Source organism: Grus americana, chromosome 2, assembly GCF_028858705.1.
Source record: "Grus americana isolate bGruAme1 chromosome 2, bGruAme1.mat, whole genome shotgun sequence".
NCBI lineage: Eukaryota > Metazoa > Chordata > Aves > Gruiformes > Gruidae > Grus > Grus americana.
In genome coordinates this window covers 105,915,134-105,942,092 of record NC_072853.1, presented here as the reverse complement: position 1 = coordinate 105,942,092, position 26,959 = coordinate 105,915,134, and the positions used below count along the sequence as shown (strand labels likewise).

At 44.3% G+C, this 26,959-nt stretch overlaps 1 protein-coding gene across 3 annotated transcripts in view; it reads left to right on the top strand.

Moving 5' to 3' along the window:
• SLC12A7 (solute carrier family 12 member 7) overlaps positions 1-9,898 on the top strand; it is a 73,221-nt gene extending 63,323 nt beyond the window's left edge. For 2 of the 3 annotated variants that reach the window (XM_054818535.1, XM_054818536.1), the window contains exons 22-24: positions 4,125-4,306; positions 8,383-8,516; positions 8,958-9,898. In XM_054818535.1, coding sequence (XP_054674510.1) covers positions 4,125-4,306; positions 8,383-8,516; positions 8,958-9,049 — 408 coding nt within the window. In that variant the 3' untranslated portion in view covers positions 9,050-9,898. Of the gene's footprint in view, positions 1-2,064; positions 2,182-4,124; positions 4,307-8,382; positions 8,517-8,957 lie in introns of all 3 variants that reach the window. The other variant, XM_054818537.1, reaches the window with a different exon arrangement.
• Positions 9,899-26,959: the final 17,061 nt, after the last annotated feature.

Genomic DNA, 26,959 nt, shown 5'->3' with positions numbered 1-26,959 from the left:
AGTTCCTTTTTTTTTTTTTTTTTTTAATATCTCTCCTTATTTATTCTTTTCCATTTTGCAGGACTTTTTAGGGTCCCTAAAGATGCTTTATATTGCTACAACAATGTATTGCTGTAAATCCTCTTTCTTCTCATCTGCCACGGTAGTTTTCTTTTGATCTGAGCCTACCTAACATCTTTTCACTAAAAAAATTAAGCTCTCCTGTACTCCTTACTACATGTTTTTATGTTTTTCTCATTTCTTTATTGAACACTAGTATTTTTCCAGTGGAGTTTGAGTGATTAATATATCTACAGTAGGTTTTTAAGGCTTTAACTTCCTTATGAATGCTTTACAAGTAGCCCAAGGACGTATGGCTTTGTAGTCCGTAGCGTATAAATTGTTGGGGAGACAAAAGAATTTCTTCTTAGCTCTGAGTTGGTTGGAATCTGCACTGCTTTAGAGTGTTGTTTGCTTGGAAGTTTTCACTTTTCTCCCCCCATTTTTTTTTAATTACTCACTTTTTTATGAATGTAACTATCACCATTATAGCTTCTGTTTTTTCCTTCATATCAGGCAAGGTAAAATCTGGGATGTTCAAAATACCATTGAATTTATTTAACGGTCTGAAGTAAAATCCTTGATAATTCCAAGAACATCTAGTACTAATTGCCTGCTTGTCCAAGAATAAAATCCATATCCATTTGTTGTTTCTGATTAGGATATCTTAATCTACCTTATTTTGCATTTTCATCAGAAAATGTTGTTTAATTATGCTTTCACTTCCTCTGGAGCTACAAGTCGAGTATATGCACTTGTGCCAGGCCCTTTCTTTAATCTGATTGTCTTCTCTTAAATGAACTGAGCTATTCCCTCTAGTTCCATGATGACCTCCAAAACATTTCTCAGTGGTATCACTAGTTCAAAATAATATTGTTTTGTTTTCATTATCTGTCTCTAGACATTCAAATATAATCCAGATATTCCAGCTTTGAACTGTGCTTGTAGTTTTGTTTCCTGTTACCATCAAGATTAGTATTTTAACCTCACTTTTTTGTGCTTGTACCTCTTCAAATGAGGTTCAGACCTTCGCAAGGAGGAGAATTCGGTTTGGTACAGTGGTTTTTTGCTGTCTCCTTCATAGGCATGCTCTTATCCCTGAGGAATCACTCTCACCCTCCCCTCTTCTGTCACTTTTTAAAACGGAACTTCTTTTGATCTTGCCCCTGGTGTTTTCTTGTGGAACTGGGACTCATTGGATTTTTGTTTCATTTTTTGAGAAACTTGGTTGATTTGCTTCTGTTCAAGAGTAAATATAACACATGCCTGCAAAGCATAAGATCTGTAGACTTTGCAACTGCCAAACATTTATTTACTTGCCTGTGACAATAGCACTGCAAAGATGAAAGAAAATGTAGAGCCTCGTTCACTTCCTTGCTGCCCTTCCTGGTAGCTGTTGGCTTCCTTTTCTGGCTAGTTCTGAGTAATGGTGGTTGAGCCAGGCAGTGATACTGTTGGAGCTATGAGAAAACAGTCATCCATCCCATCACTACTTTGTGTCTGGTTGCGCAGCGCCAAGTGCTGTTGCGCAGATTGCTGCTGCTAGGTAAGATTGACAGAAATGTGGGTGCATGTAGGTGAGGAGCACGATTATAGTTTGTGAGTACTGGGAAATAAATCAGTGTTTGGAGTCAGAAAGCAGCTTTCTCATCTGCTTAAATTTTTTCATATTTTTGATTGTAGCTTAATAAAATCAATTAGTCTGAATCATCACATATATGAAGGGATGTGACCCTCCAAACAAGTTAATATTTGAGGTTCCTATATAGACTAAAGGATTCCAATTCAGTTCATGTTTTCACAAATCTCTGTAAAGCTACTTCATAACTAATTGCTAAATGTTTCAAAAAGAGCCCCATAGTATATATAAACAAATAGTATGTTTGTGAAAACAAACCAAGTTTATAATGAGCTATGGTACCAAATCTCATCTACTTAAATTTCTATTTTGAATAATATGATCATCTGCTTTTTTTCTGTAGACCGGGTTTTTTTTTTTTGTCATTGGTAACCTTTTTGTCCCAGATTCAGAGAATCACTGATGAGTCTCGAGGCTCAGTCAGAAGAAAAAGCTGCTCCAGTGCACAGTCCATTGGCCAAGATGCGCAGGGACTGCTGATTAGTGATTATCAAGAGGAGGAGGTAGTTGGACATAGTATTGGCTAGATATGTTTTCCCATTGCAACACTTGAAGTGCCACTATTGCAAATTGAACTACAAATTGACAACTCGATCATTTGTTGTTATGGAACAGCTCTTCATAATTTTTTCAATTATACTATTTTTCTAAATTCATTATCTTACCCTATATTTTTTTCCTCTAAATCATGCTTCTGTGACATGAACTGCATCCTGTTTTTCACACTTATTTTCTATAAAAGAAACACTTATGTTTCTGATAGTGCCTGTTTTTCTTAAGAGCCAGAAGCAAAGATACTTCTCTGCCTTGTATCTCTTGAAGTCTTAATAGTGGGTGTTTCATTAATAGAGCATATTTCATGCTTTCAGAAAGCATTGCCTTCCTTTATAGTTCCTGTACTGAAGCTTCTCAGAGACAGTATAGATATACTAGGGGTTTTATGGAAATGTCTATGCTTATTGACAAGCCAGTATTAACCCATAAATGTCATTACTACTTTCTGCGTGGTGAGCTTGAAAGAAGATGGATTGATGTAATCAATGGTTTTAGTGTGCACTTGAAGTGTTGTTCATATCGAAAGATGTGTAGCCTAGTTTGTATAAATGCTGTATATGTTTGTGTTTCCCTTTCTTCATGAAGTATGAGAAGAATGTGTTTTATTCCATGTAATTGTTATCAAAATAGCACTAACAAAAATGCGCTTTTGTTGTGTTTCTATTCTTATAAATGTGTGCTGGAGGTCCAGAATTTCTCTTGGCTTCATTGTCTTTCTAAAAATGGAGAACTTTGTTCCATTGAAGCATAGTTGTACTGAACTGATTTTAGTTGTTAGTTTAAAATTTTAGTTCATTCAATACTACTGTATGGCATGTATAGTATCTCCATGTATTTGTTAGCTTTTTCCATTCTCATGATAGAACTGTATTTGCAGTAACTTCTGATTTTTAGTCTTAACTCATGATTTAATCTTCTGGGAGACATGAAGACAATGAAACAGATATTTATGTGAACCTCAGAACTGAACTCTAGGCTAGGGAATCCTCAAGGATAGGGACTAGGGAAATGATTTAGGAAAATACAGCAGCTCTTAGGCATTTAAAACCAGCTGCAATTACAGTTTGTGAACCACAAGGGGAATTGCTGTTCAGAGATATAAAGTAGTTTTCTCATCTGCTTTGATTTTATTCATGCTTTTGATTGTGACTTGAATTAAATTGATTCTTCACAAAGTATTATGATGGAAAGTAAGTATACAGTATATAAAGACAGTAAATAACACGTGTTAAATATTTCTTCTTTCATCAAGAGGAGCGAGGGGAATGGAAAATGGACAACACAGAAGTGCATATGCATGTGGGAACAATGATACTGTGTTCTTAAAGTTTCTGCTATTATAAGGGAAGAGAAGGCCCATTCATGGTTAGATTGATTGGCTTTTGTTATGTCATATGTACTTGCATGCATAAATAATCTAATGGAATGTAGCTAGCCTTCAATTCAGCCAGTCGAACATTGTGTTACTGGGATCGTGAGAGTCATGCTGGTAGTTCAGCTACAGGCATGTGAGATGAACAGTGTTTACAACAGTATCTGAGAAAATAACAATGTAACTGATGAAGAATGAGAGCACTGGCTTTCAAGTCTTTCACTGGCAAAACCCCCTGATGTTAATAAAGTACCCTCAGACTGGATTCAACCTCACTTTAGTTCATTACAAAAATAATGTCCCAGCCCAGATGTAATCCTGTACATATAAACAAATAACTACATTTTTACAAGCAGTTTCATTTCATGCTGAAGTCAAAACAGTCTAGTATTTGTTTACAAAGTAAGGTGCATTTTTCTGTATCTTTTTCTGTTCCACTGCTGTGCATTTTTAATAATGTGTACTCTACGAATGCTCTTTTTGGCTGAATCCTGGGATGATTGATTGTTTTGTGGCCAGGCTCAGCTGATCCATGACAGAAACACTGCGTCTCACTCAGCTCCAGCGGTCAAAGCAAGTGTGGCTGCTGCTGTGCCGGAAAGAGTGCAAATGACCTGGACTAAAGAAAAGTTTGTAGCTGAAAAGCATAAAAATAAAGAGTCAAATGTGTCTGACTTTAAAGATATATTCAACATGAAGCCGTAAGTATACACATGGTGTTTGGAGTTTTGTATTTGTGTGTATTTTAGTGTGGGGGGGTTTTTTGTTTGTTTTTGTTGTTGTTGTTCTGGGGAGTTTTTTTAGGAGATTCTAGTTCATTTAAATGAGTACAAACATGATCTTTCCATGCACTTCACTTAAATGCTATCCTTATGAAACTAGCGTGGACTTGGGTGGACCAACAATGACTGTAAAGAGTCATTCACAAGAATGTTGTGAATGAAGCTTAAATATGACAGACTTCAAGCTGCAGACTCAACTTCTGGATTGTACCAGAAAGCATATATGTTAAAATGCTTAATGATAAGTTTTGTTTTTCTCCCCTCCTGTGGGTTACAAATTACTGTATGTAATTTCCCTGTCTCATTGTGTTTGGTTGGGGTGGAGGGAGTACCAAGAAGCAGATAGACTCTTTCAAGACATGTAGCTTATGTTTTGGTTTTTGGGTGGAGTGTTTTTGTTTTTAAATGGACATTCATCCTTCATCCTGTAAATTAAAGCAATATAAAATTTGTGCACATATGTATGTCTTGCTATATAAAGTTTTCCTGTTGAAATATTCCTTAATGTCTGTCTTAAACAGAAGTCTCTTAATAGATAAGAGCTACTGCCTGTGTCAGCCTTATATACTAGACACAAAACCAATGACAGAAAGACATCAGCTTGTTTGCTTCCTCATGTTGTGACTCAAGGACACACATGCATCTTTTCTGAGTTCTGGAAGAATGCAGTTACAAGCATGGCCTAGACTATTTTCTGCACATGCCCAAAGCAAAACTGTGGATGTCAAGGGAAATTTTAATATTTAAAGAAAACACAGCTTAGAAATCTAAGACTTGTAGACAGTAGAGTTAGAAGGTAGACTTGGAATCAGCACCTGAAAATCCAAAGTTGTTTTGTGGATTTGCTCTGAGCTCTTTAGAAACAGTTTGCTTTTTGCAATTCTTGCTCACACTGTTTTTGTTCTGGGCTGCATTATACTCCAATTCTTGGGGTTCTGGTTTTTTTTTGTTTCCCCTCCCCAGTATCTTGGAAATATTTCCTATTACTACTTTAGAACTGTGCAAGATGCAGACTTCAGATATTACTTTGAAACTACTATATGTGGTTGGGGTTGGAAATTACAGTTCAAACTTGGTGTGCCTGTACAATATATTGATACTGTTGAATTAAAAATGTACCTGATGGCATAATTTTTTTTCTGTGCATTTGCTTCCCTTCCATGTAGAGAATGGGGAAATCTGTAAGTCTACATTTCCTTTCACTTAAGCAGTGTAGGCTGTGTTCCCTGGTTTTTCTGGTCTTGTACATTGTATGTGTGTTTCCTAAGTCATAATTTGCAGTGTGTGTATTCTTTTGTACCTTGTTTCATATACTGTGACTTAGCATTTATCACTGAAAAATATTCTTCTTCATGACTTGCTAATGTTTTCTTCTAAATATTATCAGCTTTCCATTCAAGGTAAGTCACAACACATGTATTTTAGTTTCTGTAAGAATGTAAAATTTGACAGTACTCCCCTGCACTAGTGTAATATTTAGTTTTCTAATTAACTACATTAAAAAGCGAATATATTTTTGTTCTGGAAAATAGCCCCCATTGTGATATAACTACTTGGACAATGAGGATGAATTTGTTCACAAAGGGAACTTTCACGTTTCATCAAATGCCAGTTCTTGCCTCCCTTCTACCAACCCATGCATGTGTAGAAATAATGTAAGTTCAGGTATACATCGGGTATGACAGCATACAGAAAAATGGGACACTACATCTCTATTTGTTCTTGGGTTGAACTGACTTGTGACTGCTTTGCTTTTTTCCGGAGCCCAATGTTGTTTTCATTTTATCTGTTTAACAAATTGAGCTTATTATGAGAACTTAGAAAGCTTACTTTGTTATACCATGTATGATTTCAGTTCTACCATTCCTTGAAGGCTAAATGAAGTTAGTCAGCCTCAGCTCACGTTGTATACAATGTACCTTTAGTCAATTTGAGCCTTTCTTTCAGTGCTGAATTCTTGCCCACTCCGTTACAAATTTATACCCTCCATATTTCCCCTGCATTTTTTCTTTAGTTTAACAATGTTTCTACTTGAACATTCATACACCTCTTCAGTTAGGCACTCTTGCCTCTCTCTTCATAGTTGTTCTTTGGTCTTCTCAAGCTGCTGTTCTGCTTCTGAAAAATTGAGCTTCAAGTATTCTTTTGTTCCATATGTTTTTTGTACAGTTGGTTCTTAGGACAGGTGGCTGCTGTGACAGAAAATCCCCCGGGAGGGACTGATAAACTCAGTTTTGGAAATGTCATTGTCTTGGGGGGGAAATACAGGGGTGGGGGGGAACAGGGACAGAAAACAAATCAATTGAAATTGATGGGGCTGATCTCCGCTGGCTGCTAAACTTTAGGTCAAATGCCTTCCCCTCCGCCTTCTAATTGCCGCTGCAAAATCAAGGATGAAAATACAATAGGAGACATGCTACTTCTAATAGTATTCTGTTAAAGGCTTTTCCCTTCATAGAATAGGAGGTGGGTGGGGGGGAAAGCAGGTCTTAATAGAACACAAGTACATATGCTCCCAACATTGTCCATCTTTCTTGGTCCTCTGTGTTTGAATGAACCTGTATCTGGCTGCTGTTCTCAGCTCCATGCTTGTTTATATAATCTGAGGGTGGCTTCATGTTGCTAGAAGATTCTGGGATTAGGTGTTGGTGTAGTCCTCTGAAATGACCTCTAGTAGTACAACAAAGTTGCGTGTTTCCTTTTGTAAAATTTGGCCTCCTAAATGTTCTTATTTTGGGAAAAGAGATCTCATTAATTTCTGTTGTTTACTTGAGCTGAAACAATGCTGGGGTTTGTGCTGTAATTTTGATTGCTGTTAGTCGAATTCAAAAGAAGCTAGACTTAATCAGGCACTTCAGAGGATGTCTTATGTCCTGCTGCTACTAACCTGCCAGTCCTCTCTCTGCCATAGGAGAGTATGTGAGGGCAGCTGCACAGACTACAACTGGGCTTTTACTGTGAGACCACTAGTTACAGCGCTAAGAAAATTGCACAGGATAGTGATACGTGTGTCTTACATCAGCATACCAGTATCTCCATTCTTGAGATGTGCTATCACCTTGTGAGATTCCCTTTGAAGTGGCTCCCTTCACTTGTAAAGACTCTACTTTTGGGCAGTAGATCTTTTGGATAATTGAGCTTAGGTAGAGTCTGGATATTTCTGTTGCACTGTAGCATATGACTCATTTCTGATCTTGGCTAGTTTTACACAGATGGCAGTTTCTCAGGAACTATAAGGAAACTGTTCTTTTGTTTTGTTCTGAAGAGCAACTAAATCATCCAAGGTAGATCCTAAAATAAGGAAATATCTAAAGTTCTAGCAGTTTCTTCCTCTTGTGCACAAGTTTACAATGATTATATTTGTGGATGCAACAAGCAAAGCATTAGTTAATATTGATAATGGAAGGGGAGAGGCTCAATTTTGGTTCATTGCTTACTGCCTTATTCTTATGACATGAGAAACTAGTAATTTTTTCATAAATTCTATGCTGTTTCTGAATTTTCTTCACCAGTCTCATAGTAATCCTGTTTCAAAAGGAGAATGAAGGAATTCTTGTACTGTACAACATAAACACTGTAATTTTTCCATTGCATTTCTGTAATTCCTTTGGAATTTCTTGTATAAATCCAGTTACTTTTTTATATAATACAATAAACTGGATTCTTGGTATTTTTGACTAAACTTAATTTCGACTGAATTTTTTTGCTTCATCTTTGTAAAAGATAACAGACAATTGGAATATTTGTGCATTTTGGCAATCTGCTTAGAATTGCTTGAATTTCAGAGTAAATGTTCTTTTCAAAAGCCAGAAAAAATTCTCTTAAACCTATGTATTGCATTTTTGCAAATTTATTTTTAATCTGTACAAATACTGGTGTCCATGAAAATTGCGTATTCTAGGTGCATATAGATTCAACTTACAAATTCAAATATTTAACATATAATTCAAATACATAAGTATTGTGTCAGTACTTAATGTTTGTTTGCATGCTAGGAATCAGTCAAATGTGAGAAGAATGCACACTGCTGTGAAGCTCAATGGAGTAGTGCTTAATAAATCACAGCATGCTCAGCTAGTGCTCCTGAATATGCCTGGACCTCCTAAAAACAGAAAAGGGGATGAAAACTGTATCCTTAACTATATTGCTTCCATATTTCTTGAAACTTGAGAGTTTGATTTTTGTGACTCTGCCATTGTCTATTTGTCAGGATAACCATTAGTAACCATGGTAAGCATTAAAGTTTGCCTTTAAGAAAATGACTTTTGATTCCACAGTTTTAAGCAATGTTGATAGTGGTGAGGGTTTTTTTAATTGATGTAAAGCATTCCTCAATTTTGAACTTAGTTTAAAATCTCTACTTTTATCTTTTCGGTAGGTGAGTAGGTCAGAACTAGAATATTTCCCCAAATTAGGCCTCTCTTCCACTTGAGCAAGCAGGTAGATTACATAATGGGACAGTAAAGGGTAGCCTTGATGAAATTGTTGAACTTTATTTTTGCATCAGACTTTTTGAGAGATTAGTGGCTGTTTTGTGTTTCTGAATAAATTCCTTGACTTAATATTTCAGACATGGAGTTTTTGGAAGTTCTGACAGAAGGTTTGGATAGAGTTCTCCTGGTCCGAGGCAGTGGACGTGAAGTGATCACCATTTATTCTTAACCTGTTCGCATATTTTGTTCAAACACAATCATCACCACCCCCAATCGAGAAAAAAGTTATTTGCCATAATTTGAGCAGCTTCATTAAGAGTTCTAGTGCATTGAAAGTTACCTGCAAGCTGAACCTTCTGATGTGTTCTGTTTTTTTTCTATTAAAAAGTTATATTTAAATTATATTTTTAGATATATGTAGAAAATATTTCTGTAGTAAGTTAATAAATGGTGGATGGGTTAGGATATTTATATATTCTGACACTTGTTAAACTGTGGTGAAACACAATAAAAGAAATGGTAATGCAATGGTATTTTTAAACATACAGAAATGTAAGCAACTCTTGATTTTAATCTTTGTTCTGCATTTAAATAAAAGGGAAAGGTTTTAGGAGAAGTTGGCTTCCTCCCTTACCAAAATGCTGCTATGTTGCTTCTGTTGGGATTAGTCCTTGTTCAGGAAACTTTATTCAGAACTGTATACAACCACTCAAATTTTTATATTACGTGCATGAAGTGTTTCCTGGAAATTCATGATTTGCCATACTTGTCTGAAATAACATTTTTCTATTTAAAATACTTAGGTAGCTGAAGCCTCCAGGTGACAGTAATAGTAAATTGATAAGTTGTGTGGTTTGGTTTTCTTAGGAGCTACTAGCAGTTACATTGCACAATTATACCAGTGAAACCGAAGAACATCCAACTTGTAGGAAGGCTGTGATGCAGTAACTCCACCTGGTTGCAAATATCATTGTAACCACTGATAAACAACAATAACTTAGTTAATGAAGTGCAGTATGTGTATATTTTTGAAAATGTTGTATGTATGTGCTGCTGCTTAAAATAAAATTACTTTTCTGAACTGAATGAGCTCTTAAGTGTTTTTCACTTGAAATTGTTGAACAATTTAGGTGCTCAATAGAAACTTTCTGCTTCTGTGAGAATTCTACCCATTTTCAGACACTGGTTTGTTTTGTAAATGTGTTTATTTAAACATATAAAAAGTATTCTTTTATAATAAATACAACCAACATCTCTTGCTCAGACTGGAGCAGCAGTGATGCAGGACCCAAATACCTGACTAGGCTCATGGCCAGTTCTGTTATCATGGTGCTCTCAAGCACAGGAAAATACAGTTATGAACAGCAAAAGCTGAAAGCAACCACTACCAATCCCTGTAGGGTGATGCGCAGCAACAGAGGGAACACAAAAGGATGATCAGATGACCCGGTGAACTCCAGATGGTTCTCAAACACTGCTGTGGTACACCAAAAGGCATGCTGCACAGCAGAAGGCACACATAGACCACTGGGTGTGGGTATAGGTTTAGGCTGTGAGTTAAGATGAGGTTTATGTATAGGCACTTGGAGGTGCCCTTGGGGGCACACCCAAGGCACACATGGAGATCCTGTGGACTGACCAGAAAGCATCTGAAGGTGCTAGGTTTGCAGAGCGTATCAAGAAGTGCATGAAAAGGCATTTTCAGACCACTAGGGAGAAGAGAAATCAGATGTCTCTGATGTACTCTAAATAGCTCTTGGCTTCTCCTGTGACATATTAAAAGGCAGTCAGAGGGCCATGGTGCAGGGCACTCATAGACAACTGTGGGTGACTTATGGTAAGAGTAATGGTAAAGAGACCCACTAAAGGCTCTCTAAAGGTCCTTAGGTGCAAGGTAAGACTGACAGAGGCACCAGAAGGCCCCTGGCAGAGCCTGGTGTGCATAAAACATCACTCAAAATCCCTGGTTCACCTCTGAAACACTCTGAGAGCAATGGGGAGCACAGAAAGCCACTGATATGCTTCTGGTGCACTTGAGACAGCTCCCAGATATGCCTGAAGTATACCAAAAGGCATTCTGAAGGTCACGATGCATAGCAGAACTTACTGGTACACCACTATGGGTGTCTTAGGGTTAGAGTTAGCATTAGGTTTGGGCAACGATGCCTCTGTGTCTTACCTGCTTTGTTTGGGGTGCTTCTATTGCTTTATGTGGAGCCAGGGACTCTTTGAGTGTCTTTCACTGAAACCTGAGTGCCTCTGCATGTCTTTTGGTGCATTTTGGGAACGTCCAGAGTGCATGTCAGGTCTCTGCCTGCTTTCCAATTGCCTTTCCCCTCAGCAGCAGCACTGAGGAGAAAACCAGCTGGGCTCTGCCCCCTCCCCCCCCAGAGCTCTGCAGTCACTTTTGATACTGTTCAGTCTTTGCCTGGTAGTATCATTTGTGCCCCCATGGAATAAGAGCTTTAGAGTTCAAACATTTCAAAGTAAGATTGGGAAACTTCTTGATTTTTTTTTTTTTTTAGTGTGAATGTTAAAAATACGTACATTTATTTAATTAACAGTAATTCTATTGAGAAATTTTAGTGCTGAAATGTCTTGATGACTAGAGCCTTTATATGTAAGATGTTGCTTGTTAATTTTCCTTTTAAAGAGCTGAGTGAGTCGGGGCTTTAGCCCTGAAAAAATCTTTTTGAATATGTTTAGTGGGCACTTGCCAGCTTGGCACCTAAATCTCCAAATACATCAGTGCCTGACTCCCAGTCTATAACTTCAAATACCTAGTAGTATTTGCAACATCAAGAAGGAAAATGGGGGATCGCTGTCTTTTTGTTTTGTTTTTTGTTCCACCTCCTCTGAATAATCTGATTGTGGAAGACATCTAGGAGGAGGTACAAAGTAGCTTAAAAGCTAAGGCAGGTGGGTAAGATGGAGGGTAGCAAGATGGTACAGGATGGGCCACGGCGAGGAAGAAAAAGCAAAGGGTTCTGACACGGCAGTAGCAAGAGTTTGTAACCATTTGGCACCAATTCTTTTTTGTATTTTTTTTCCCAGAGAGATTCGTGAGCCAACTGACTCACCGTGTGACAACATAATCACTTCTAGCCAAAGCAGGTGTTGGAATGCTTGGCCAGAATTGGGATGGGATTTTATTTTTTTTTCAGTGAAAGTAGACTCTTAGGTTGGCCAAATCAAGCATGAAGGAGCAGCTGTTGGTTCTTTTAGACAAACTACTAAAGGTACCAAACAAAAGTTGAGTCTGCCGACACTCTTGGTCAATACAGTGAAAGCTAGCTCTAATTTGGAAATCAGATGAAAAGAAATCTGGGGTGTCGTATGTGACTACAGGTATTCACCAAACTGTCCAGTTCTGAGCTGACTTACATCTGTCTTAAATAATAGTGTGGGCAAACCAGGCATATAAACTTTAATCTGGATATGCTTCTGTAACTTTTTCAATTCAGTCATTCTTTCTTTATAGCCTTTGAGAGCTTGTTTTCTGTAGTCTCTTCCTACTGCCTTGTGTTCTCGCCTAAGAGACAGGCCACAATGGAAGTGGAGAATCTAATGGATGAGTCAAATTCAATAAAAATTAATCACCTATTTTTGTGGCAAGTAACATGCTGTTTAGTATTGGTTTAGACTATTTGTTAAGCTTAAATTCAAATCAGTGGTAAGTAAGTGACAGCAATGTGTCAATGACTTTAAAAATTATGTCAATACGAGGTGAAGTCTCTGGTGACTAGAAACAGGGAAACATTGCATCTATTTATAAAAAGGGTGAAAAGGAGAGCCCTGGGAACTAGCCTCACCTCTGAGTTGATGGAACCGATCCTCCTAGAAGCACATGGAGGATAGGAAGGTGATTCAATACAGCCACCATGGCTTCACCAAGGGCATGTCTTGCCTGACCAACCTATGATGGAGTGGCTACATCAGTGGACAAGGGAAGAGCTACAGATGTCATCTGTACTTCTCCAATTCCTTTGACATAGTCCCCCACAACATCCTTCACTCTTAATTGGAGAGAGATCGATTTGATGGGTGGACAGTTAGGTGGATAAGAAATTGGCTGAATGGTCATATCCAGAGAGTAGTGGTCAATGTCTGGATGGAGATTAGTGATAAGTGGTTGTCCCTCAAGGGTCCGTACTGGGGCCAGTATTGTTTAATATCTTCATCAATGGCATAGTGTGCACTAGCAGCCCAGAAAGCCAACCATGTCCTGGGCTACATCAAAAATCGTGGCCAGCACGTCAAGGGAGGGGATTCTCCTCTACTCCGCTCTTGTGAGACCCCACCTGGAGTACTGCATACAGCTCTGGGGGCCCCAGTACAAGAAATTCATGGCACTGTTGGCACAAGTCCAGAGGAGGGCCTCGAAGATGATCAGAGGACTGGAGCACTGCTCCTATGAGAGTTGTGGTTGTTCAGCCTGGAGAAGAGAAGGCTCTGGGGAGACCTAATTGCAGTCTTCCAGTACCTGAAGAGTGCCTACAGGAAAAAAAGGAGAGGGACTGTTTGTCAGGGAATTTAGTGATAGGACAAAGGGTAATGGGTTTAAACTAGAAGAGGGTAGATTTAGATTAGATGTTAGGAAGAAATTCTTCCCTGTGAGGGTGGTGAGGCACTGGAACAGGTTGCCTAGAGAGGTTGTGGAGGCCTCCTCCTTGGAAGTGTTCAAGACCAGGTTGCATGATGCTTTGGGCAACCTGGTCTAGTAGAAAGTGTCCCTGCCTATGGCAGGGGGATTGGAACTCAATGATCTTTGAGGTTCCTTCCAACCCAAACTATCTCAGCTGAAACCAGGACACCATTCTATGATTCTATAGATGGTGGGATTGAGTGCACCCTCACAGCAAGTTTGCAGATGATGCCAAGCTGAGTGGTGCAGTTGACATACTTGAGGAACGGGATGCCAATCAGAGAGACCTGGAAAAACTTGAGAAGTGGGCCCATGTGAACCTCATGAGGTTCAACAAGGCCAATTAAAAGGTTCTGCACCTGGGTCAGGGCAATCCTGCTATCAATACAGGCTGGGAGATGAAGGGATTGAGAGCAGTCCTGTGGAGAAGGACTTGGTGGGTTATTGGTGGATAAAAAGCTGGACATGAGCTGGCAATGTGTGCTCACAGCCCAGAAAGCCAACCATGTCTTGGGTTCTATCAAAAGTAGTATGATCAGCAGATTGAGGGATGTGAGTCTGCCCTCTACTGCACTCTCATGAGACCCCCACCTGCAGTACTGCATCCAGCTCTGGAACCCTCTGTACAGGAAAGATATGGACCTGTTGGAGTGGGTCCAGAGGAGGACCACAAAGACGATCAGTGGGATGGAACACCTCTCCTATGAGGCAAGACTGAGAAAGTTGGGGTTGTTCAGCCTGGAGAAGAGAAGGCTCTGGGGAGACCTTATTGCAGCTTGCCACTACTTGAAGGGGGATTATAAGAAAGATGGGGACCTGTCGCAATAGGACAAGGGGTAATAGTTTTAAACTAAGAGGGGAGATTCAGACTAGCTATAAGGAAGACATTTTTTAAGGTGAGTGGTGAAACACGTAGCGCAGAGAAGTGGTAGATGCCCCATTCCTGGAAACATTCAGGTCAGATTGGATAGGGCTCTGAGTAACCTGATTTAAAAGTCCCTTCCTACCCAAACTATTCTAAAATTGTTTCATTTTAAATAATCTTTTTTTTTTTTTTTTTTTGCAAATTTTGTAATTTGGGTGAGGATATTTTCCAGTTTAGTTTAAGTTTTTTAATGCTCTACAAACAGTTTAAGCCTGAAGTGATCAATACATTTTTCTATCTATGTAAGTATATTCCACGCACTCCCTTTCTTAGCAAGCTACTATCTCTGCACAAAAATATGTTGCATTTGTAGCGCACCCTACATGAAATATAGCCTGGAAATGTACTTGTTGATCCCTCCAGTCAGAACGATGGAGACAGCTCATGCCTAATTCTCTGAAAACCATCACAATGAAACATCTCATTATGATGCTATTTATACAGAACTCAGAGATGACAAAGGTTGCTAATGAGCATGGGAAGCAGAAGAATTAAACAGAGCAGTGGCAGAGGTTTTATGTGGCCAACTCAGCCTTCCATACACCCAGAAAGTCTGGCAACTTTCCGTAGCTTAAACAATCTGATCCAGCCCAAAAGAATATTAAGTCAGAAGTGCATTTGCTCATTTTCTGTTTGATTATTGCATTGATACGAACATCAGTGTTTAAAATGAAGTACTGGAAACATCTGTCTGTACATACCTAATACACATAAATCACAAAACATAGGTAAAAAAATGCATTGCTCTGCTTTATGTCAGAGAATGGGTTGAATCCATGACACTACATCATTTCATATTCTTATAAGAAGCTCCCAAAGTGAGCTGCTGCATGAAAGTGACAGTGCTCTGAGAAATGCTGACCATTCAAGTGAAATAAGAAAACAACTTACAGTAAGGAGGCCCACATAAGCTTTCTACCAGACTACCCTTACAAAAGATGTTACAAAGGTGATTCAATCTCAAAAAGCTTTCTAATATTGTTAAACCATGCAAACCAGCTTTAGGAAGTTCACCCATGCCCCAATTTAACTGGCTATTTTAAAACTAACCAACCTCATCTTACCCTAGGGTGGTCAATACTGTGCGGAATCACCGCTTATACCTATGTGCCTGCCGATTCTACTGGTGGCCCTTGTACAAGTGGTAGGGTCTCTTTCAATATCTTCCCTTGTTTGGCCGCAAGGAAGAGGTTTCCAAGGCACACCTTAGACAGAACTTGCGACCCACACATTAATGTATTCTCCCATGGAGAAGCTTTGGGAATTCTATTAAGTTTAGTTGGGATCCCGGGGGTGGTAACACATAACTACAAGCAATTGGAACATGTGCCTTGGCACAAGGACTAAACTGGACATCTAAGGCCACTGCATCTTTAAATAAGGAACTGAGTATACTCCGGCAATGCACATTGCAAAATCAATTAGTAATTGATTTTCTATTACTACGACACAATCATGGATGTCACAACTTTGCAGGCATGAGTTGTTTTAATATTAATCTTCCTCTGTTGAAAATGACATCAATCATATCCAGGATATTATCCAACATGTTCATCAAAATGATGATGATGCTTGGTTAGCTAACTGGTTGGCTAGGCCATTTCATACAAGGTGGTCTTCTGTTTTTATTTTGTTTTGTACTATGTTACGTTTTTATTTCATTCCTTTGCAAGATCCCCTGTCCAAGATTAAAAGTGCGCAGCAAAGATTGGGATAGTCTGTAACTGATTGCTCCATCACAGGGGTGGAGTGTATGGTTATTTGTGGAAGAATGATGAGGAGATAGGCGATGCAGTATCTAATAGCAGGGAAAACTGCAACAGCAATCTATCCTTATGATAAAGTCCAGTGAAATTCATTTTTTGAATTGAAAAGTGTTTCTGGCCTGAAAATTCCCTCAGCAGCCTTTTCACAGCCCCACTGTCACTGGGGCTGCAGGCCTGCCTAGCCACCTAAACGGTCCTCAGTGTGCCTTACATCTCTCTCGCTGTCTACCAGAGTCCAGCCTCAAAATTGGAAACGTCCGGCCAATGCTCCCAGATGAAAGACACCAGCACTAAAAGGTGTTTCTGGCCTGAACCTGCCCTCAGCAGCCCTTTCACAGCCCAACTAACAGTGGGGCTGCGAGCTTAACTAGCCACCTAAACAGTCCTAAGAGTGTGGGCTTGCCTACCCACCTGTAAAGAACCGGATCAACAGGACAAATGGTATGCATACAACAAGTTGTTTCCTGGTGATCTCTGGATAATGGGAAGAGTCAAGTTCTGCATAGGTGGGACAGTGTCTCCTCCTGGATCCAGTTTCCTCATGACACAACTGAGCTTGTGTAGAAGTGAGGTCACACCATGGTCACGATGGTAAAGGGGGCCCAGTGACTCCCAGAGACACCCTGACCACCACCGACTCATTTCCAGCACGATCCAGGAGGACTGAGAATGCAAAATAATTAGCAGATGAAGTGAGACTGAAAGCAGGGAATGATGACTGGATACCATCCCCTCTTGTCCCTCATGCAAATGAACTAAGCTGCTCAAGGGGCAGCACATAATGTCACTGCGCGCACCCCTCCCACCTGATTGCAGCTGCATGAACTCACCACCTGAGGATCGGCTTTGACAACTCCACCGGATCCAAGGGTGGTGATTCCTCACCTTTCCTGTCTCCATTTTCTTTCTCTTTTTCCTCCTTTCTACTTTTCCTCTTTCTTCTCTTTTAACAAACCACTACACATCAAAGTTTTCCAGGGTGGGGAAGGGGTTGGGGGTTGGAATTTGTACTTCTCCTAAATGCATTCGGGGCAGGAGGGGGTGGGGGGGTGGGGTAGAGAAATTTATATTACCTTATAATTAAGTAAAATAGTTAATTGATCACTTGGTGTCATTTCACCTTAATTCACTCCAAGGGAATCTCGCACCTCACAAGCCACACCCCCCCTTAAATGGAGGCTCACAGAAAACATTAAGGGAGATCTACTCATCACTTTTCCCCTAACCCCTCTTAAAACTGATTAGCTTTGAATTTAACAAGGCCAATGAGTAATGAATGTGCTCGGAGAAGATATCCTAACCTTGAGCATAGAGCCATCCTGGCAGGACTGCTCAAACACGGTTGATAAGAAAAAAAGGGCTTGGCTGGACAACAGAGAAGGGAAACATCCAAGGAGAGGAAATTGTCCTCAAACCTCGTGACCATTAAAGGGAAAAAAGACTGGGGGGGGCTACCTCCCCAAATGGCAGCCAAGGACCACCAGAGACCCTCGTGCATGCGTAGTGTATTTTGGCAATGCGAGCATTATGTAACTGTAGTAGATAGGTGGAGAGGTAGAGACTTCTCACAAAATGTATGAATATTCATGTCCTTAACGTATATAAAGGATGAACTTTTCTTTTTAAGGCATGCACAATAGACGGAACTATCACCTGTGCATCTGGCACTTTAATAAAGAATGCCTGCTCTTTAACACTACAGGAGTGTTAAGGAGTTCTTCTCTGCCTTTTCGCTAACAGTTTCTGGTGTCCCAGATGGGACTCTGCTTCTGAATCTCGATGGACCCATGGGATCATAGCACCTCCAGCCGGCACCGAGGGCTTTTTGGGGAGCACCTCCGATCCCCAGACCAAAAAGCTCTGAGCAAGACCCCTGGGAAGGTAAAGGCACTCTTTTCTTTAAGGGACATTAAAGGTTGCCTGCCCACAAGGCATGGCGAAAGCCTCGCAGGATTATAACAAGATGATCAATAAAAATGGCCAAAGAATGGAACTTTCAAATGTAAGACCCTGTTACAATTGATGTTGTTTTCTAAAAGAGAAAATAAGTGGGGAGAGGAGAACCCTGTGGATGAGCATGATGATGATGATAGCATAAGAGGAGGGAGAGGGAGCGGTCATAGACAGGATGGTGAAGTTAGAAGCGCAAGAGGGACAGGAGGAGGTAGTCACGAATGAGAAGGATGATTCGGCGAGGCGGACGGGTTTAGCCCAATTGCAGGAAGAACAAGGGGGAGACAGGAAGAGGCAAGGGCAGTTATTCAAGCTCCTCTCAGGCAAGGAGTTGGCAACAATGGGCCAGTACCAGTTAAAGCGCCGTTTTCAATAACGGATCTGAGATCCTGGGAAGAAATGGCGGGTACTTATAGGGCAGATCCAGAAAGGGTGACAAAGCTGTTTAAAACCATCATTAGACCTCAAGATCCTGACTGGAATGACAGGCAGGTTGTCATGGACACATTGTTAGAGGAAACTGAAAAGAAGATGGTATTAAACACTGCCCGGAAAGAGGCAGAAGGGGCACATGCTAATAGGGATTTGCAGGGAACGGTAGATGAGAATTTTCCTGCCATAGACCCAGGCCGGGATCCCAACCAGCTGGGACCACGGGGCATTTAGCAAGCTTTCAGAGATGGGTACTCTTTGGCATAAGGCATGCTATGCCAAAAGCGATCAACTGGTCCAAATTATATGAGGTTAAGCAAGAACCAAATGAATCCCCGTCTGCCTTCAGGGCGCCCTTAAAAGTCACTGCCAGGAAATATACCAAAGCAAACTAAGCCAAGACAATGTAGTGGTTGGTGGTGCTACAGGGGAAAAAAGAGACCCTCCTTTCAACTGCTAGATTTTACTATTGGGAAACAGCGAGTAACCCATCCTGTTTTCTCTATGCCAGAGGGCCCTGTTGCCTTGCTGGGAAGAGACCTCCTCACCAAAATCGGACCACAAATAACTTCCAAAGAGGAAGGATCTGTGTAAAAACACCCGAACCTCAATCTTTAGATGCTCAAGTTGCTATGTTACAGGACCCAGCTCGAACGGAAGCAGAAATCCTGCAGGAAATTGAGAAGGCAGTATTCCCATTGGTATGGGGCAGTGGAACTCCGGGAAGGTTGTTTCACCTGGCTCTGGGAGTCCTCGCCCAACGTTTGGGATCCTGGAAGAGACCGGTGGGATACAATCTGGGAATCATTTATTTCATTAATGCCTTTACTACTTCTCTAGCCTTGTTGGGGTGGCAGGGAAAAGCCTCCGGCCATCCAGAAAAGGTGTCCGCTAGCACCACTAAACGTAGGTAACCATTTTGACGGGGCAATGCAGAAAAATCTATTTGCCAGAAAAATGTCCTGGACTATTCCCTTTTCTAACGGCTCCCATAGGTGGCTGTCTAAAATGTTGAGGATTGTGCTTGAGACAAATTTCACATTTCTTTACCACACTTTATAATTCTGGTCATTCTAACACTTGCAATCTGTCCCTTGAAATCATTTCTCATGGCCTCAATTCCCCAGCGCGTAGACTGATGTTTCTCCTTTGCAATTTCCCTCATTCTACCTTGGGTTACGCTCTGTTGGTTCTCGGGCATAATCCACCATCCTTCCGAGTTTTTACTAGCAATTCGAGCTTTTGGCAATTGGTGGTCTCGTTCCTGACAGTGCGGCCTATCCTTGGAAAGGTTTGTGTGTTTATTAGGGACAATCAAAAGATGCCCCCCTTAGCTGCTTCCTTAGCTGCCTGATCCACCAGCCTGTTTCCCACATTGATTTTGGTATTTCCGAATTGATGAGCCTTAACTTCAAGTGGGGTATCCTTCAGGTTCTCTCGGCTAGAGTGGACCTGTTGGATTGTTCGCAATCAGTCACGTTCTGTTTGCCCACTGTCTTCCAAAGAGGTGGATAGAAATAATGCAGGATTAAGCATAGACGTTACCTTTAAGTTCACGTCATCCATCTGCCATAAGATGGCTTGATATTTCGTCATGCCACTCGGCGATAACCAGTGATTTCCTTTTTGCTGCAGTACTGCCGTCAATGTATGGGGCATGTACACCGTCATCCAATGCCCCATAGTGAGCTTCCGGGCCTCTTGAATCAGCAATACCATCGCCGCTACAGCCCCCCGGAGGCAGGACAGCCAGCCTTTGCTCACCTTGTCGAGCTGTTTGGAAAAGCATCCCACCGGTCTCTTCCAGGATCCCAAACGTTGGGCAAGGACTCCCAGAGCCAGGTGAAACCTTTCACAAGCAAACAATTCAAAAGGTTTAGTCAGATTTGGTAATCCTAGAGCTGGGGCCATTCTTTGAAGTGACTCAAAGGCTCAACGACACTGTGGGCCCCAGAGCAAGCTGTCTCCTGATTCTTTCAATGCCTTGTCAAGAGGTGGTACTCTGAAGCCCTAGTCCTTTATCCATAACCTGCACCACCCCACCGTTGCCTTTTTGAAGTCGGTTCCGGTATTGGACATCTAGCTTCTTGCCTCTCTGTCCGCAGGCTCCACAATCCTTGGGAAATAGTGAAGCCTAACCATACTACTTGTTGTTTTACTAGAGGAGCCTTCTTTTTTGACACTCGCTAGCCAGCTTGTCCCAAGAAATATCAAAGGCTTATAGTGATTTCCGTACAGTGCTCAGGTGACTCGGCTGCAATTAACACGATCCACATAACGCAGTAAAGTCGAGTCTTCATTATGCCGCTTCTAACTCTTTGGCTACTTGATTTCCCAAGAGAGTGGGGCTATTTTTAAACCCCTGGGGAAGAACTGTCCAAGTCAAGTGAGTTTTTCGCCCTGTCGTGGGGCTTTGCCATTCGAAGGCAACTAGTTCCTGACTCCCTTTTGTCCAAGGGGATGCAAAAGAAAGCATCCTTGAAGTCCAGAACGGGGAACCACATGTCCGTTTCTTTACTTGTCCTAAGTAGCGGATATGGGTTAGCCACCACCGGGTGGATATCTTCTCCAGTTTGATGGACAGCTCTCAGGTCTTGTCCCAGATGGTACTCCTTTGAATGAGGTTTCTTTACCAGCAGGATCAGAGTGTTCCACATTGACTGGCATTCAACCAATAGACTGAATGTTTTCAAATTGCTGATTAACATCTCTAATCCCACGCTAGCCTCTAAGCGTAAAGGGTATTGTTTCTGCCTTAACGGCTAGCTACCGGCTTCAACCGGATCTTGATGGGTTCCGTGGCTCGCAACCTTCCTGCAGTTCCACTGGCCAATGGGATTACTGCCGTCTCAATTTCCTGCGGGATTTCCGCTTCTGTTCGAGCTGGGTCCTGTAACATAGCAACTTGAGCATCTAAAGATTGAGGTTCAGGTGTTTTTACACAGATCCTTCCTCTATGGAAGTTATTTGTGGTCCGACTTTGGTGAGGAGGTCTCTTCCCAGCAAGGCAACAGGGCCCTCTGGCATAGAGAAAAGCGAATGGGTTACTTGTGAATGGGGCCATGCTTGAGGTTTCAGCAAAGAACCGCCATTCGGGGTTGCGAGGTTTTACCTGAGAGCAGGGCACGGACGTTTTCAGGTTTGACGGCCGAAGGCGAGCAAAGGCCAGCGAGCCGCGTCGTCGCATGTCGGAGTTTTTGGATGCCTGAAGGAGCCCGTAGCACCAGGGTTATTACGGCCAAGAAGGGCGCCATGCTTGAGGTCTCAGCAAAGAATCGCCATTTGGGGCTGGGAGGTTTTGCCTGCGAGCAGGGCCTGGAAGTTCTCAGTTTGGATGGCCACAGGCGGGCGCCGGCCAGCGAGCCGCTCCGTCGCATGTTGGAGTTTTTGGATGCCTAAAGGAGCCCGCAGCCCCAGGGTAGTAGGGCCATGAATGGGGCCGTGATTGAGGTCTCAGCAAAAAACCACCATTCGGGGCTGGGAGGTTTTGCCTGGGAGCAGGGCCCGGATGTTTTCAGGTTTGATGGCCGAAGGCAGACAAGGTCCAGCGAGCCGCTTCATCGCATGTTGGAGTTTTTGGATGCCTAAAGGAGCCCGCAGTGACAGGGTTAGTAGGGCCATGAATGGGGCCGTGATTGAGGTTTCAGGAAAAAAACACCATTGGGGGTGGGAGTTTTTGCCTGGGAGCAGGGCCCGGACATTTTCAATTTTGATGGCCGAAGGCGGGCAAAAGACAGCGAGCCGCTCCGTCGCATGTCGGAGTTTTTGGATGCCTAAAGGAGCCTGCAGCCCCAGGGTTAGTAGGGCCATGAATGGGGCCATGCTTGAGGTTTCAGGCAAGAACTGCCATTCAGGGCTGGGAGGTTTTGCCTGGGAGCAGGGCCCGGACATTTTCAATTTTGATGGCCGAAGGCGGGCAAAGTCCAGCGAGCCGCTTCATCGCATGTTGTAGTTTTTGGATGCCTAAAGGAACCCGCAGTAACAGGGTTAGTAGGGCCGTGAATGCGGCCGTGCTTGAGGTTTCAGGAAAGAAACACCATTCGGGGCTGGGAGGTTTTGCCTGGGAGCAGGGCCCGGACATTTTCAATTTTGATGGCCACAGGCGGGCGATGGCCAGCGAGCCGCTCCGTTGCATGTCAGAGTTTTTGGATGCCTAAAGGAGCCCGCAGTAACAGGGTTAGTGGGGCCGTGCTTGAGGTCTCAGCAAAGAACCGCCATTTGGGGCTGGGAGGTTTTGCCTGGGAGCAGGGCCCGGACGTTTTCAGGTTTGACGGCCGAAAGTGGGCAAAGTCCAGCGAGCCGCTTCGTCGCATGTTGGAGTTTTTGGATGCCTAAAGGAGCCCGCAGCAACAGGGTTAGTAGGGCCATGAATGGGGCCATGCTTTAGGTTTCAGGAAAGAAACACCATTCGGGGCTGGGAGATTTTGCCTGGGAGCAGGGCCCGGATGTTCTTAGTTTTGACGGCCAAAGGCGGGCAAAAGACAGCGAGCCGCTCCGTCGCATGTTGGAGTGTTTGGATGCCTAAAGGAGCCCGCAGACCGAGGGTTATTGTGGCCGTGAATGGGGCCATGCTTGAGGTCTCAGCAAATAATCGCCATTTGGGGCTGGGAGGTTTTGCCTGGGAGCAGGGCCCGGACATTTTTAATTTTGATGGCCACAGGCGGGCGATGGCCAGCGAGCTGCTCCGTCACATGTCGGAGTTTTTGGATGCCTGAAGGAGCCCGCAGCCCCAGGGTTATTGCGGCCGTGAATGGGGCCATGCTTGAGGTCTCAGCAAAGAATCGCCATTCAGGGCTGGGAGGTTTTGCCTGGGAGCAGGGCCTGGAAGTTCTCAGTTTGGATGGCCACAGGCGGGCGCCGGCCAGCGAGCCGCTCCGTCGCATGTCGGAGTTTTTGGATGCCTAAAGGAGCCTGCAGCCCCAGGGTTAGTAGGGCCGTGAATGCGGCCATGCTTGAGGTTTCAGGCAAGAACTGCCATTCAGGGCTGGGAGGTTTTGCCTGCGAGCAGGGCCCGGACATTTTCAATTTTGATGGCCACAGGCGGGCGATGGCCAGCGAGCTGCTCCGTTGCATGTCAGAGTTTTTGGATGCCTAAAGGAGCCTGCAGTAACAGGGTTAGTGGGGCCGTGCTTGAGGTCTCAGGAAAGAACCGCCATTTGGGGCTGGGAGGTTTTGCCTGGGAGCAGGGCCCGGATGTTTTCAGGTTTGACGGCCGAAAGTGGGCAAAGTCCAGCGAGCCGCTTCATCGCATGTTGGAGTTTTTGGATGCCTAAAGGAGCCCGCAGCAACAGGGTTAGTAGGGCCATGAATGGGGCCATGCTTTAGGTTTCAGGAAAGAAACACCATTCGGGGCTGGGAGTTTTTGCCTGGGAGCAGGGCCCGGATGTTCTTAGTTTTGACGGCCAAAGGCGGGCAAAAGACAGCGAGCCGCTCCGTCGCATGTTGGAGTGTTTGGATGCCTAAAGGAGCCCGCAGACCGAGGGTTATTGTGGCCGTGAATGGGGCCATGCTTGAGGTCTCAGCAAAGAATCGCCATTTGGGGCTGGGAGGTTTTGCCTGGGAGCAGGGCCCGGACATTTTCAATTTTGATGGCCACAGGCGGGCGCCGGCCAGTGAGGCGCTCCGTCGCATGTCGGAGTTTTTGGATGCCTAAAGGAGCCTGCAGCCCCAGGGTTAGTAGGGCCATGAATGGGGCCGTGATTGAGGTCTCAGCAAAAAACCAGCATTTGGGGCTGGGAGGTTTTGCCTGGGAGCAGGGCCCAGAAGTTCTCAGTTTGGACAGCCACAGGCGGGCAAAATCCAGCGAGGCGCTCCGTCGCATGTCGGAGTTTTTGGATGCCTAAAGGAGCCCGCAGTAACAGGGTTAGTGGGGCCGTACTTGAGGTCTCAGGAAAGAACCGCCATTCGGGGCTGGGAGGTTTTGCCTGGGAGCAGGGCCCGGACGTTTTCAGGTTTGATGGCCGAAGGCGGGCAAAGTCCAGCGAGCCGCTTCATCGCATGTTGGAGTTTTTGGATGCCTAAAGGAACCCGCAGTAACAGGGTTAGTAGGGCCATGAATGGGGCCGTGCTTGAGGTTTCAGGAAAGAAACACCATTCGGGGCTGGGAGTTTTTGCCTGGGAGCAGGGCCCAGATGTTCTTAGTTTTGACGGCCGAAGGCGGGCAAAAGACAGCGAGCCGCTCCGTCGCATGTCGGAGTTTTTGAATGCCTGAAGGAGCCCGCAGCCCGAGGGTTATTGCGGCCGTGAATGGGGCCATGCTTGAGGTCTCAGCAAATAATCGCCATTTGGGGCTGGGAGGTTTTGCCTGGGAGCAGGGCCCGGAAGTTCTCCGTTTGGACGGCCACTGGCGGGCAAAATCCAGCGAGCCGCTCCGTCGCATGTCGGAGTTTTTGGATGCCTAAAGGAGCCTGCAGCCCCAGGGTTAGTAGGGCCGTGAATGGGGCCATGCTTGAGGTTTCAGGCAAGAACTGCCATTCAGGGCTGGGAGGTTTTGCCTGCGAGCAGGGCCCGGACATTTTCAATTTTGATGGCCGAAGGCGGGCGATGGCCATCGAGGCGCTCCATTGCATGTCGGAGTTTTTGGATGCCTAAAGGAGCCCGCAGTAACAGGGTTAGTGGGGCCATGCTTGAGGTCTCAGCAAAAAACCAGCATTCGGGGCTCTGAGGTTTTGCCTGGGAGCAGGGCCCAGATGTTTTCAGGTTTGACGGCCGAAGGCAGGCAAGGTCCAGCGAGCCGTTCATCGCATGTTGTAGTTTTTGGATGCCTAAAGGAGCCCGCAGTGACAGGTTTAGTAGGGCCATGAATGGGGCCGTGCTTGAGGTTTCAGGCAAGAACTGCCATTCAGGGCTGGGAGGTTTTGCCTGGGAGCAGGGCCCGGACATTATCAATTTTGATGGCCACAGGCGGGCCATGGCCAGCGAGGCGCTCCGTCGCATGTCGGAGTTTTTGGATGCCTAAAGGAGCCTGCAGCCCCAGGGTTAGTAGGGCCATGAATGGGGCCGTGACTGAGGTCTCAGCAAAAAACCAGCATTTGGGGCTGGGAGGTTTTGCCTGGGAGCAGGGCCCGGATGTTTTCAGGTTTGACGGCCGAAGGCACGCAAGGTCCAGCGAGCCGCTTCATCGCATGTTGGAGTTTTTGGATGCCTAAAGGAGCCCGCAGTGACAGGGTTAGTAGGGCCATGAATGGGGCCGTGATTGAGGTTTCAGGAAAAAAACACCATTGGTGGTGGGAGGTTTTGCCTGGCAACAGGGCCTGGTAGTTCTCAGTTTGGATGGCCACAGGCGGGCGCCGGCCAGTGAGGCGCTCCGTCACATGTCGGAGTTTTTGGATGCCTAAAGGAGCCTGCAGCCCCAGGGTTAGTAGGGCCATGAATGGGGCCATGCTTGAGGTTTCAGGCAAGAACTGCCATTCAGGGCTGGGAGGTTTTGCCTGGGAGCAGGGCCCGGACATTTTCAATTTTGATGGCCACAGGCGGGCGATGGCCAGCGAGGCGCTCCGTCGCATGTCGGAGTTTTTGGATGCCTAAAGGAGCCTGCAGCCCCAGGGTTAGTAGGGCCATGAATGGGGCCGTGATTGAGGTCTCAGCAAAGAATCGCCATTCGGGGCTGGGAGGTTTTGCCTGGGAGCAGGGCCCGGAAGTTCTCAATTTGGACGGCCACTGGCGGGCAAAATCCAGCGAGGCGCACCGTCGCATGTCGGAGTTTTTGAATGCCTGAAGGAGCCCGCAGCCCCAGGGTTATTGTGGCCGTGAATGGGGCCATGCTTGAGGTCTCAGCAAAGAATCGCCATTCAGGGCTGGGAGGTTTTGCCTGGGAGCAGGGCCCGGACATTTTCAATTTTGATGGCCACAGGCGGGCGATGGCCAGCGAGCCGCTCCGTCGCATGTCGGAGTTTTTGGATGCCTAAAGGAGCCTGCAGCCCCAGGGTTAGTAGGGCCATGAATGGGGCCGTGATTAAGGTCTCAGCAAAAAACCAGCATTCGGGGCTGGGAGGTTTTGCCTGGGAGCAGGGCCCAGAAGTTCTTAGTTTTGATGGCCGAATTGGGGGGAAAATCCAGCGAGGCGCTCCGTCGCATGTCGGAGTTTTTGGATGCCTAAAGGAGCCCGCAGTAACAGGGTTAGTGGGGCCGTACTTGAGGTCTCAGGAAAGAACCGCCATTCGGGGCTGGGAGGTTTTGCCTGGGAGCAGGGCCCGGACGTTTTCAGGTTTGATGGCCGAAGGCGGGCAAAGTCCAGTGAGCCGCTTCGTCGCATGTTGGAGTTTTTGGATGCCTAAAGGAACCCGCAGTAACAGGGTTAGTAGGGCCATGAATGGGGCCGTGCTTGAGGTTTCAGGAAAGAAACACCATTCGGGGCTGGGAGTTTTTGCCTGGGAGCAGGGCCCAGATGTTCTTAGTTTTGACGGCCGAAGGCGGGCA